This window comes from Quercus robur, chromosome 3 (assembly GCF_932294415.1).
Source record: "Quercus robur chromosome 3, dhQueRobu3.1, whole genome shotgun sequence".
In the NCBI taxonomy this organism is placed as follows: Eukaryota; Viridiplantae; Streptophyta; class Magnoliopsida; order Fagales; family Fagaceae; genus Quercus; species Quercus robur.
In genome coordinates, this window is record NC_065536.1 from 26,846,506 (window position 1) to 26,861,687 (window position 15,182).

The 15,182-nt window shown below is 29.9% G+C and overlaps 1 protein-coding gene across 1 annotated transcript; it reads left to right on the forward strand.

The window, feature by feature from the left end:
• The first annotated feature begins 11,561 nt into the window (after window positions 1–11,561).
• LOC126717641 (MLP-like protein 28) lies at window positions 11,562–14,692 on the forward strand. Its single transcript, XM_050419474.1, has 2 exons — window positions 11,562–11,841; window positions 14,153–14,692. Exons 1-2 carry the CDS (start codon window positions 11,655–11,657, stop codon window positions 14,416–14,418), a joined length of 453 nt encoding a protein of 150 aa, XP_050275431.1. The 5' UTR covers window positions 11,562–11,654; the 3' UTR covers window positions 14,419–14,692.
• Window positions 14,693–15,182: the final 490 nt, after the last annotated feature.

Sequence of the window (15,182 nt, forward strand, 5' to 3'; positions counted from 1 at the left end):
GAGGTCGGCAGTGGTTTGGATTTGGGTTTAAAGTGTATTTACTTCCAATCTCTCACAGATCAGTGGGTCTCTATTAAATTGATGGGTTTAAAATTTCTGGGTTTGTTTACGGGTTTCTCGAATTTGGGTTTGAAATTTACGGGTTTGTTTCTGGGTTTAATGTTTGTATGGAGGGTTTGATTTTTCATGTGATGTTCTGGGTTTGCTAGAGATTGAGGGTTGGGTTTGGGTTTGTGTTCTTTGTGTTTTGAATCTTTGAAGGTCTTTGTATTTTGTAGATATGTGCCCTTTGATTTTATGTGTTCCGTGTTGGCATGTTCTTGATTTTTTTAATTTCCTCGGCAACCAAACATATTATTTGAGGAAGAACATGAACATGTTCTTCATGATGACTGAGAAGAACATAATGTAAAGAATTTTTTTTAATTTAATTAATTTAATTTCTTTTTTAAATGATCTATTTTTAATTTTTTTAGTTAAAATTAATAAATAATTTTTTTTTTAATTTATAAGCTGACGTGGTATTTTTAATAGTAAAATAAATTTTTTAATTATTATTTTAATAGTCTGTCTGCCACCTAAGCAAATTCCGGCAGTGAGCTAACGGAAAGGACCAAAATGGAACGCGTTAATTGATTTAGGGACTAAAAGTGGAAAAAATAAAATGTAGGGACTAAAATGAAAAAAAGTCAAAATGTAGGGATTAAAAGTGCATTTACGCCTTTTAAAAATGATATTGGTATGAACAAAGTAAAAAAAAATACTCATATTAGAGCATATGGACTTCAAATCATTCAACTATTTATTTTTTTAACAAATAATATGATCCAAGTTAGTACGGAAGTTACTCTCAGAATGTCAATTTTACAAAGAAAAAACTCAACAAAAATAAAATGAATTCTTAAAAATTATGACAAGACATTTAATTTGGAGTCAAAAGCATAAATTAACTCAATTATGTTAAATGTATGACCTATGAATAAAATATATGTATTAATTCAATGATAACCTTTTTTTTTTTTTTTTTTTTGAGAAATAATTATAATATGCTGCTAACTCCACAGTTTGAACCCTTTTCCCCTTAGACCCCCAAGCACTTTGTGCATGGGGAGGTGCCAATTCAGCTACAAGGCCTTTGGCTAATTCAATGATAACTGATAAGTAAAACATGAGGCTAGATGGTATGACATTTCCCTAAATATATATTATTTATTTAGAGAATTATTTAAAATGGTGAGTTTTGAAAGGAAAAGATTTATTATAAGTTAAGTGTTCTCTTTTGAGACTAATATCCATTCGTTAGGGTTTTGAGCTAATAAAAGAGTTATTATAAACTTTATAATTAACTTACAATAAAAAATTAAAACATCAAAACTTGTAAGAGTTCACTTGGCATTTATACTAACACATGAGTTGTAATCCATAATTAACAAACACCAAATTAATTTAGCATATATTTCATGCATCACACTTCACAGATATCATATAATGGTTATAAGTCATTTTCTAGATGCCTTAGTTCTCTCTTTTTTCCTCCTTTTTATTAATTTATTTATTTTTATCTCATATGATCATATTAAATGAAGCATGTACTTGAAAAGGATCTATGATTGTTATATATATATATATATATATATATATATATATATATTATTGGATTTTAAATATAATGTACAATTCATAATATAACATGCACGAAGCTATAAGAGCATTCGCATCCGGAATCTATAAAAAATTCTATTTTACCATCTTAAAACCTACTTTATCATTTATACCATACCATTTTACAACATACCTAACATCCTAACTTTTATTTTGCCATACTACACATTAAAATAATATAAAGTAGAATAAAAATAATATAAAAATATTCTCACTACAACCACAACTCAGCAAGCATGCTCATTCAACCACAACTCAGCAAACCCACTGATCAACCATAACTCACGCACGAACCCCATCAGAGCCACCACGCACGAAACCCATTGGAACCACCATGCATGACCTCACCACGATCCATGACGACCACCATGCATGACCTCGCCACGATCCACGCCAATCCCCATCGCTGTACGAACCCCATCGGAACCCATAACCACCGATCTCAAAACCCATTAAACTTGAAACCCATCAACCACCATGAGAGACCCATCAACATACCCATCGCCGTGAGAGACCTATCAACAAACCCATCAACCACCGTGAGAGACCCATCACCATGACGACAATCCCCACCTCCACCACCATGAACCCACAAAAAAAATCCAATCCAAAATCAACATCTACCTTACATTTGATCTAGCCAATTAGAATTCAAAGCCAAAAATCAAGAAAAACACACACACACACACACACACACACACACACACACACACACACACACACACACACAATCAACAAGTGCACATTACATGACCAAAGATAAAAAAAAAAAAAAAAAGATGAAATCACAAAGAGAAAATACCAAAAAGACATGCAGCGATTGCCCCATCGGAATCCACCCTTCACTAGAGAGGGTGATTAGACAGAGAGGGAGGAGAGAGAGCAGGATTTGGAGAAGTGGAAAGAGAAAAAAAGAGAGTAGGGAGAGAGAGGAGATGAGAGGCTGAAGAGAGAGAAAGAAGAAGATATTTTCGGAAAAAGGGATAAAAAATTATTATTTTGGTTTTGCAAGTTGCTACAGTAGATTCTAAATGGAGAATACTACTGCAGCTCGATTGTATATTTTTTTACAATTGGCATGTCAGGTGCTGGGACATTTTTGTGTTTTGATGGTAAAATATATCTACATTTGGCATATGATAGTCCGGATGTGAATGCTCTAAAATCATGGAAGTGATGTATGAAAGAATCTACTCAAACTCAAAGGTTTTGAAAAAAAAGAAAAAAGAATGTTTTTAAAAACATATTATAAATAAGGAAGAGAAATAAGAGCTAGGAATAAACAAACTTGTTGGGTTAAAATAAATTGATCTCGGTTAATTAATTCAATTACCCAAATTGGTTAATTAGGTCAAATTACATACAAATTGTTGAGGCACCAACAAATCACCAAATAAACTAAATGCAATGAAAAATAAATTAATACGGTGATTTGTTGACAAATGGGAAAAACCTCTTGCAAAGCAAAAATTTTACCGGGTGAATTTAAGGTCACCACTCTCAAGAATCCACTAATTAATAATCAAGCAGTTACAAGTATGAAGAATCTTACTATTACCCTAGCCTATTCTAAAATACCAGTCTACAGTTGAACCTTTACTTCAATACCTAGTTGAACTTGATTTTTTAGTAGAATTCTTTGCTTTGTACAAATCTCTAATCTGTGACTAGCTCATTTGCATGTATCTCAGTACATAACTAACTCCAACAATTTGAATGATTGTTGTTGGCAATAAAGTTCTTCACTTCATAAACGATGAAGATCATGAAATACTTGATTACAAAACCCTAAGGCGTAGCTTCATACAAAGTATATGAGTTCTAGGTCTCTGTTTCTGTACTTAATGACTTTTAAAATAAGTCTTATATATGTCTAGAGTTGTAAAGAGAGGAACCCTAATCATTCAAGTTATCATGGGACGAAATTCAGATCTAAGAAATCTAAAATCGTAATTTTTGATAGATCGAACTTGTGATGAGCTTCTTCATTAACCTTTGATAGCAACTAGTGTTGAGCTAATGTTGAGTTTTAATGAAACATATTTTCTTCACTTGTTTCTTGGATCGAACTTTATATCTTTAATGATACCACTTGATATGTTTGAACAATATACTTCTTGATACATTAAACCCATCTTAGATCTACCAAATTATAAGTAAAGTGCGTTTTGTCAAAGGATTAACCAATTACATAGAAAATCCTACCCTAATAAAACTCATTTTACACATTTAATTTTGAAATGTGGATGATTCAATCAATAAATTGATTTGTTTTTGAAATGATTTTCTTTAAACTAGGTGTTGTTTAATAATTATGACATTTTAGAAGTACAAGAAATTTTATTTTAGTTGACTTGGTGCTTAAGAGTTGGTTTTGGGCAAGGTTTCACAATAATTTCTATCTCAAAATATAATTTGTCACGAAAGTTAAGTATACTCATAACAATAAAATTATTTACAAAGGAATGTGTGACAAGGAATGATCCAATATTAATACTCTATTATATCAAAATAATTAGTTTAAAGGTTTTGAAAAAAAGATATTGGTATGAATAGAGTTATAAACAATTTGTATTGGAGAATATGGAGTTCGTCTTACTATTTATTTAAGAAAAGACATCTTATATGATTAAAGTTATACACAAGTTATTACTCATAGAATTTTCGAAATAATAAATTAACTCAATCATATTAAATTTATGACTTAAGAATAAAATATTTGTATAATTCATTGAACAAGTAAAGCATGAGGCTAGATGGCATGACATTTTCTAAACATAAATTATTTTGCTAGAGAGTTATTTAAGGCCATATCTTTTGGCTTCAAATTTTGTTTCTTTGGCTACATCATGAGTGCCCCTTCAAACTCACGATGAACATAGTCCTGCTCACAATTCTTCTTCTACCTCATGTGTGAGTTATTCTCTTTGTGGGCAACGAATAAATTCTACTAATATCATGGGCTCTAATACTACTAGTTGCAGAGATAACATATTGGAAAGATTTCAATTTAGAAGTTAATATAACATATAAAGACGCAATTTGACCAAAAATAACTTGAAACAATGAGTTTAAACTCAATTTAAGTTTCGTCTACTGTTAACTCAGTTTAAGCCCAACACGTTAACTCTCTTTTCAACAAAACCAAATAAACTCAAGCATTTGGGCAATTTAGATTTAAGTTTTGTTATATATATATATATATATATATGATAATGGTCATATAGTTTTGTTATTTATTTATTATAATATGAATCTGACCGTACGAGTTTTTGGCTTTCTAATTAGTTTAATGAATATGTTTTGTTTATCAAGATTTTGTTGTTCAATTTTTGTATTGCTATATTATAATATATTTTATCTCTCTATGTCATCATTTTGTAAGCTGATTTTTTTGTTTGAAATTAGGTGCTAAATACTTCATTAAAAAAAAAAAAATTAAAATATAGGAAATTTTCAATATTACTAATAATGATGGGTTGATAGTTTTAAAATAATAGTGAAATTTTTGTATATATCTATAGTGAACTAAATAATTGTTGAGAATATAATGATATACCAAAGTTGATAATTCTTTATTCAATTGATATTTGAATTATGATTATTGTATTAATACTACAATTTTTATTGTGGTGATTCTAAAAAAAAATTACAACAAACCCCCAATTATAAATTCCTGGCTGCACCCCTCGTTATTAGTATCTTATGTTGGATTTCAACATTTTACTAACCATACGGTTTGCATGTTAATATTCCAACAAAATTAACATAGAATTGATTGATGAAAAAAAGATCCTAAAGATATGATACAAAACTTGGAATGTTAAATTGAATCATTCAAATGCAAGTACTCGCACAGCACTTAAATTATAACATTTTCTTGATTTGGTAGGCACGGCCTAGCAGTTGGTATTTGGTAGCTATAAGAAGATGCTTCATTTTCCTCTCTTATTCCTAAAAAAGAAAAATTATATTTTTTCTTTTGAAAATTTTCTTTTGGATTGGGTTTTTAGTTTACATCCTTGACGTTGAATATATATATAAATTGGACTAAAATGCAAAACCCATCATCTAAGTTTCACTAGAATTTATTTCAAACCTCTAATTTTATTGTTGTTTAATACAATCCTCTAAGTTTCAAAACTTCTCAATTAAAAAGACCTTTAGTCCTCCTAAGGTGGTCTGTTAACCCCAGCACCATTTTGGTCTTTTCAACTTATTTAATTAATAAATTTAGAGAGAGAGAGAGAGAAGAATACTGTTTGTGCTTGTGCATGGTATGCTATCCCTTTGAGTTTTTATTTTTTATTTTTTACTTAAGTTATCTATTAATTTTTTTTTTATTAATGATTTTTATAATTTTTAAATAAATAATAAATGTATTAAATAGATAAGTTGGGAAGACCAAAATGGTGACTTTTAAGGGGGGTTTAACAGACCACTTTAACCGAAGACTAACGGAGGTCATAATTGAATACTTTTGAAATATAGAGGATTGAATTGAAGAAAGGTAAAGTTGAATGTTGAAATGAATTCTAGTAAAATTTAGAGTATAAGTTTTGCAATTTAGTTTTTTATTTTTGTTCTAATTTCAATTCTAGGTTGTATTCCTGACACAGTGACGGTTTAACTAGCATTTTCTTAACATTTGCAAAAAAAAATTCAAAATGATTCAATGTTAACATTAGCATTCTTAACTATAGAATTTTAACATTTTCTTAACTAGCATTTTCTTAACATTTTCGTAACGGTTTAATGATTCAATTTGTTTTCAATGTCCTGTAACATTTGGCCAGAAGTCCTCATGAAAGATGTTATCTATAAATTCAGACAACACAACACGCATGAAAAATGTTCTCCAAATAATCAGAATCCAAAGCACCACTTCGATGGCCTACATTCTCATTTCTTATAAACGTGTTTTTCATTCTTTTCTTTTTATAATCTTCAATTATTGAATTTTCTTTTCTTAGACATGGGTGCACGATTTAGTGACGACTTTCAAAGAAAAAGACAAATGCTTTATCGGAAGGGGGAAGAGTGTATATATATACATATATATATGTATAAATTACTGCTAATAGCACTATATTTTTATTAAATTCTATTTTATTCAATGTTAAAGATTTAACGCCAAAGAGGTCCAAACTTGTTGCAGGCCCTTTTACTTTTCTTTATTTTATTTTATTTTATTTTATTTGTTGTCGTTGTTGATAGGATTGACCCAAGTACTTGAAAAAGAAACAGGACTAATCATGAATTATTAGTCTCAGGTTATAGATAGCTAACAAAAATGTCATTTTTTTTTAATTGTTTTTTAGATGAGTAGATAATAAGGGAGGGAGATGGAGGCTTCAAAGTAAACATACTATTAATTTCTTATTTTCTATCTTTCAATCACCCAGCAAATTTTAACACAGTATATGAGCCGTTAAGAACTTTGTAACTCAACTGACATCTCTTAGTAGGGGCGGAGCTGCACTTAGTAAATTTTTTAAAAACTTCATAATGTATGTATATTTTGCAATTGTTTAAAATATTAGACCTTAAAATCAATATTTGACCCCTCCAAAAAATAAGAGCTGCCCCTGCAAAAAAGAATTGAATAACAAATTGTTGGGTTCCAAAAAAATAGTTGTTAAGAACAACAAACTATCCACCTTGTAACATAAATAGTTGTTACTTTCAAATTTTTAGTTTTTTCCTCTCTTAATTGGTAAGTTTTGTTTGTTGAGTTCAAATAGTAAGTTTTTAATAAAATAAATTTCTCTTAGAGTTATTTTATTTGGGACTAAGTCTTTTTGTTGTTTTTGTTAAGTTTCAAATTGTTTGTCAATACTTAATTAGTTAGTCACAAAGCATCAAATGAAAAAAAAACTACACTGGGGATATGTAATGTTAGGGAGTGACAATACTTAAAAAACAATTTTTTCGTAGACACACACACACACACACACACACATAATTTTTATATTTAATTTTCAATTTGGGACTAAGTCTTTTATTGTTATTGTTGTTGTTAAGTTTCCAATTGTTTTTCAATGCTTGATCTAGACTAAACATGTTAAATGAAAAAAAAGTAGAGGATAATTTAATGTTAGGGGGTAAAAATGTAGCTGTGTAAATGTATGTATAAATATGTAATTTGGTCCCTCCAAACTAAAAATCCTGACTACGTCCCTGTCTCTTAGTATATTTACTGGTAACATCTAGGATATAGTCCTTCCACCCCATTGTAAGGGCATCTCCAGTAACTTCTCCAAATTTTTGTACTGTTTGGAGAATGAACAGTGACATTTAGTTTTTATCTACTCACTTTTTCAAATACACTTTCCAACAGATTCTCTATCTCATTCTTTATCTCATTTAAATATTATTTCTTCATTCATTGTTTATTCTTTTTTTAACAACTATATTTTTCAATGAGAAATGTTATATTCACAACATTTTACGCAATACTTTCATAACAAAATTTATATGGAAAGTTGTTACTAGTTCTAATTTGAACCCACCATTGAAATTATTTTTTTACTCGCCAATATTAACTAATAATAATCTGTTACTTAAAATTTATTGTGAAAATATTGTGGTAGTATTTTTCAATGATGATTTTTTATTTTTTATATTATTTTTCTTCCTTGCATTTCATTTTCATCCATTCACGTTTCATTTCTTTTTTTCTTTTTGCTTTTTCTTGCTTTTCTCCTCCATACAAGTGTCCAGCCCCCCTTCTTTTATTTTCTTTTTCACCTCAAGAACATTCTAGCAACTCATTTGCTTCACATCTGAGAGAGAGAGAGAGAGAGAGAGAGAGAGAGGGCTGCTCGTTCGCCGCCCCACCGCCGGTGGAGATCGAGGTCGTCGAAAGGACAAGCCGGTGGAGATCGGCATTCACCACACGGCACTACTACATCTGTTGCCCCACTGCCACTCGTCCTCCTCCCCACCACCTGGGTCAGATCAGCGTTCTTTTTATTTATTTATATTATTTTATTTTATTTTTTTTTTCATATTTGCTTGTTCTTATTCAACTTTATTTTAAGAATTGGATTTTGTTTTGTGTTTGGATTATGTGAGAAACGGGGTCAGATTGGCTTGTTCTTCTTTTATTTATTTATTTATTTATTTATTTTTTTTCATATTTGCTTGTTCTGATTCAACTTTATTTTAAGAATTAGATTTTGTTTTGTGTTTTGTGTTTGGATTATGTGAGAAACGGAGAGAATGAGAAAAAAAAAGAAATCCGGAGGAGAGAGAAAGAATTGATATAATAGTAGCTAGGATAATTTTTTAAGCTAAAAAATTGATTTGAAGTTGCTACAGTATTCTCTAGATTTAGAGAAGTACTGTAGCAACTTCAAAAAAAAAAATTGGAGAATCTGTGCGTTTAGAGAATCTATTGGAGCATGAATAGTAGCATTTGGTGTTCCAAAAATAGATATACAATGACTGTTGAAGATGCTCTAACCGGAAAGAAATTGCACTTGGTCCTCTAGCCAGTTCATCTTTTTGTTATCTGTCATGGAAAATCTTGGTAATTTCGGTGATGACATCTTGGTCTAAATCCTTTGTGACATGGGCTTAGACTATTTGGATGAGGTTCAGGCGTGTCTTGCCATAGTTTTTTGATCTGGGTTGTTTACTTTTGATTATAAATTTCACAATCTTATTATGGCTTACGTACCCGATGGTGGCAAATTAATCACGAGGAGGTCTACCATGCATTCATTCATATAATCACCCTCTTACACAAGGATGAGTCCTACGTACTTGTAAAGTCCATCACTGCACCATAAACATCAAGGTTCCGCGTAGCCACCTTTGAATAAAAAAGAAAAATTGCATTGTCATCTGGCGTCATAGGTTGCTATCATGTCGGCCTTAGCCATGCAGCCAAACATGTTTGCGTGTCGACGCAAGAATGACAAGATCTTACATCTCATAGCAACTTTCTCATGCTAGCTGTACGTTAGCTAGTCGTAAGTATCATGTCAGTGATACAAGATCCTACCCTTTTTTTTTTTGCTGAATTACAAGATCCTACCTTGTTTGCCAAAGGTTAGTCTCATTCTTAAGTCATTTGTCCAATCCATGTTAATTTCTTGCATCTGCGAGCATTTTCTTTTTTCTCATTTGATAACTAAAATTGCCCAACAATTTTAACATTTAAGTTTAAAATAATCTAGCTCTAGTTCTTGAAATATAAAAATTAAGGGAAAAATATAATTTACATCCTATAAATCTGGTGAATTATCATGTTTGTCCACTAAATTTAAATTTTTTTCATTTTTATTCGTTAACTTTGACAATGCCTAACTATTATATTAATTTAGTCATTTTGTATATTGTCATTTGAAAAATGCGATCAACTCTTTTAAATGACATTTTTTTTTTCACATTTTTAACACTAAAAAAAAATAATGTAATGTTGTTTTAAGCAAGTTGGTGATATTTTTTTAAACAATGATGGAAGGAGTACAATGATGGAGTTGTCCAATTTAGTGTACTAAAATGATAAAAATTTAAGTTTAATGTACGTACTAAAATTAATGACAATTCATCAAACGTATAGTATGTAAATGATATCTTTTCCGAACATCAATGACTAGAATTTGAAAAATCTGGATGAGGTGGACTTCAAATCAACCGAGAGATGAGGATTCCAAAAAATTTCATTTGAGACTTATACTATAGGTCTCGTATGTCAAGATCTGATGATAATTTAGATAATCCGTAACGTTAATTCAGATCATTTTTTGATTCAGTGTAGGCTTTGGGTCCTTGGATCGTTAGTTTAACTAGAGAATCTTTGGTTGAAGTGGAAGCTCAAATGAAAATTAAATAAATTTAACAATATCTATAAAAAAAGATCAAAATATTAATCTCTCCGTGAGTTATCTGGAAAAAAGAAAAGGAAAACGTTGGGAGACACATTTATAGCTGAATTCCTCAGAAAGGAAAAGAAAAACGTTTATTTTTTTTTGAAGAAAAGAAAAACAAAACTTAAGTATTTATAAAGCAGCTAACATCTAAATCAAAATCTGTGTGGGACGAAGTGTGCATTTGAGTTTTGATCAAAAGCAAAATTTTTGCTTAAATATTTTACTCTTTGCGGGTTCCCAAAAAAAAAGAATTTCCATCCCAGTGAGAGTAGTTTATTTCTTCACACGGTTTTTGGTCCTAAAGCTACTGCTAGATACTATTTATGAGCCCCATTTATGCTTTTTCATACTTTTATTAGTTATTATGGATCTTACTCCACTTCTTTTTCTACTATAATTTTAGAAAAAAAAATCATGTTATTTTATTTAGCTTTTAGCTTTCCACTAGGGGATCTTAATTTTTATTTATTTTTTCTCTTCAAATACTAATTAAAGAAAAAGAGATGAGTAGATGAAACTCTTATAAATGTAAGTTCTAAACCTACCCAAAAACTCTTTTTCATAGCTTGGCATGTTCTCTTATCCAAGAAATTATTTAGTAGTAACTATCTAGATAAGTTAATCGTTACAAAAGGTTATATTTATTTGAGTAGTTGAGAAGCAAGAGAAAATTTGGGTTGCCTTAATTTCGTTGTCATGAAGTTATTTATAGCATGCATGTGTTTCTTGAATCTGGTGGTTTTTTTGTTTTTGTTTTTGGAGAAAAGTGTTTCTTGAATTTTGGAGGTTTCTGAAAGCACCGAAAGTTGCTAATTAAGTTATAAAACTTTAAACACCACTACCAGCCCTTTATTTGTTGTAGTTATCACCTAAATTAAATAAAGGTTTTCTGTTCATTAGTGGCCCCCAATTTGAAAAGGACATAGAAAAAGAATGCAAAAGACGTGCTTAATTATTGGATCCAAATAATCACGTAATTTGCCACTAAACTTCTATATATAATTGTAAGGGGAAGCCAAGACATCTTCATTAATCTGTGCTTTGTAGTTTGTACCATATTTTAGTTGAGTATAGCTAAGTTGTTTCTGAGAACTATCACTGAAAAAAAAAATGTCTCTGAAGGGTAAGGTGGGGACTGAAATAGAAATAAAGTCACCACCTGAGAAGTTCTACAACATCTTTAAGAGCCAAGCCTACCATGTTCCCAACGCCGCTCCTAACCATATACAAGGGGTTGACGTGCATGAAGGTGATTGGGAGACCCATGGCTCTATTAAAATCTGGAAATATACAGCAGGTAATAAGGCAATATATGGCTAGTACTATTTCCAAATTTGTATTACACTAAATTGCTCATTCGTTTTCTTTATTTTTATTTTTTTAAATTTTAGTCAAAATGCAATAATGGTTTTTACACTGCACAATGTAATGTAATATGATGCTGGGCTGAGGCTAATAATGTTGTGCATGAGTGACTAAGTAATTGAGTGGTTACATATGTTCATTAAAGAGAACAAAAAAAATCTGAGTGATCATGTCCAACATTAACTAATAGTGAAACTGATTAATTAATATAACTAGTTGAAGAACCGTGAGTTACGGCGGTTTTTGGTGATGAATATATTAAATATACTACAATTTATTTTAAAAATGTTAACTACAGTCTACATGAATGATTATTACACGTAACTCCAAAATTCTAATCTAAATTATTGCCTGTCTCAAAATGATATTTGTAGTTAATTAAAACAAAGTGTATTTAGGTTAGATTTGCCATTAACTAAGATATTTAGGTGTAATTTGGCAACTAAACAGAGAGGTTGGAAAAGTAAAGAAAAATGTACTGCCACATATAATTTTTTTTTTTTTTTTTAAATTTAAAAAAGAGGTCGTGTATTTAAAAAAAAGTCAAATGATAATTCAAGAATGCAAAAACAAACCAAAAAAAGAAAAAGAAAAAAAAAAGCATGAGAATACTTATGTTGGAGAACAAATTTGATAAGAACAAACCCCATATTAAGAAAATAGAATTATTCTTGTATTGTTATTATTGTTGTTGATGTTAGGGTTAGAACTAGTACTAACTAGTAAGAGACCGGAGCCATATTTTTGTAAAAGGAGATTCTATTTGGCCCCCCCTACAAAATTGGATTTTGCTCCAAGAAAATTCAAAAATTAAAATAGTTACCTAACCCATATTTGTGACTGGTGGTCGCTTCCAAAGAAACTTCCATGCTTACGAGCAAAACAAAAACAAATCCCTTAACAAAAAAAAAAAATAAATAAATAAAAAATAAAGGAGAAAAGAAAAGATAAAAAAGTGTGATTTATGAGACACTTTGGTTGTTTGCTTATTTAAGACCTGATTAAAAGTTTGGGACTTCGGCATTTGATTGTTGTTGTAGCGTTACCTAATGGGTTGTTTTTTCTTTTTCTTTTTTGTTTTATTTTTTAAATTTTGCAATATGACTTACAATTGAGCATCCTTATGGATTATTATATTTTTATGCTATAATAAATTCTCAATTAAAATATTTAAATGATCGATTAAGTGAATATATATATATATATATATATATATATATATATATATATATATAAAAGGAGTAATTTATTCTTCGCTTAGATCTATATTCAAGAGACACATACATGAGCTTTTTAAAAATTGACAATTTTTGTATGTTTGTAAGCGAGTTTTATCTTCAAGGATTTATAAGTCATGAAACGCTATTGTTCAAAAAACGGAACTTCACAATTATGAGAACATTATAGTTTAGTATCTGAATTTCAAGAAATTTTAACTATTTTGTAATTGAATCAATGACTAGTAAGGACTGGAAAATTAGTAGCATGCTGATTTTTTATAAAGTTGTTAACTTGTTATGCATATATTTAATCCTCCAATTTCTACTCAACTTTGAAATGAGTATTCTCTACCTTGAATATTATAAAATTAATTAGGTTTTGTACAGAATGAAAGATGATATTTTAATGAACTCTTATATTTTGTTTGTTAAAAGGGAAATAGATGATTTTCAAGATTTAAAGGTATATTGAATTTCATTTCTACATATCCATAATAGTTTGAATAAAAATATATTAAGAAGCTATTATTTTTTGTCTATAAAATACATACTAGTTTTATTTTTTATTAATTCAGTATTGATTATAATATATTTCTTATTCTTGACCAAAATGTTTTATTCATGTTTTGGTTCCCCTAAGATAAAATTTTAATTCTGTCCCTAGTTTTTGTGCTACTAGATTTTTCTGTATTTTATCTTAAGATATAACTAAAGGAATTCTGGATTAGACAAGGGAAAAAAAACTTTGCTTAAAAAAAGAAAATGGAAAAAAACTTTTATTTTTCTTATTTCCTTTTGTTTGAATGTTATAGTGCGCACATTTTATTGACCTTGCAAAATTTGTGAAAGTTTATATATCAATACTTGGGCACCTTAGTGGTTTGGTCAATCACAAACAATTTTTAATATCTATCATGCAAGAAATTTTTAATAGTTATTTGTATATTATTAGTGAATTTGATGTCTATATATTCTTGTGAAACGTCTGAAATTTGATATGCTTATTTTCTTGTGAAACCATAGAGGGGGAATCCGGGGTTTTCAAAGAGAAGGTTGAATTAGATGATGCAAACAGGTCAGTAACTCTTGTTGGAATTGAAGGAGATGTCATGAAGGATTACAAGACCTTTAAGCCCATCTATCAGGTTGTTCCCAAGGGTATTGGTAGCTTGGCCAAATTGAGTATTGAATACGAGAAACTCAGGGAGGATGTGCCAGCTCCAAATAAGTATGTCACTCTGATGGTTAATATCACCAAAGATCTTGATGCACACATTATGAAGGCATAGTAAAAGGATGCAATCATTAGTGCCTGTGTAATATAAGCATAAGACTTGCAGTGAATTTATGCAAGTTGTTTAAGTGTGTAACTATGTTTTGAGATCAGAACTCTCTTAATGAAGTAGCTATGGTGTGTAATAATATAATAAATGGTGGTTGCCAAAGGCTTGTAGGTCAAATGGCACATCCAACTCCTTGTGGGAGGCATGTCATGGTCAAATGGAGCCTCAATCCTTTTACCTAGAAGGAAATATTATTAAAAAAAAAAAGTTTGACGTGTTATTACATTTTTTTTTGGGGAGAAGATGATGTGTTATTACTTGTTGTGATTAGAGTGTATGGTTTCTCAATCATTGCTTGACTCTTTTTACACTACAACAAAATGTATTTTCGGCAGCAAAACTTTTCTTCACTAAAAGTCCAATTTTTTGTCGCCTATGACTTTCGGCGACAAAATCTACTTTTTGGTGACAAAATTCTTTTCTTCGCTAATACCCAGTCGCTGAAAGTATTGATGATAAAAATTTTTGTTGCAAAAAGGTCCGATTAGTTGTTATTTTTATTTTTATTTTTTTATAACTTTTGGTGAAGAAAAAATTTCGTCGCCAAATGTTTTTCTCGCTAACTACACAATTCAGCGACGAAACTATTTTGTCACGAAATGTACTTTATTTTATTAAATCATTTTTGGCAATGAAAATTTCGTCGCCTAAATTTTTTTTTTAAAAAATTTGGGTACATATAGTGACGAACAATTTCAGTACCAAAACCA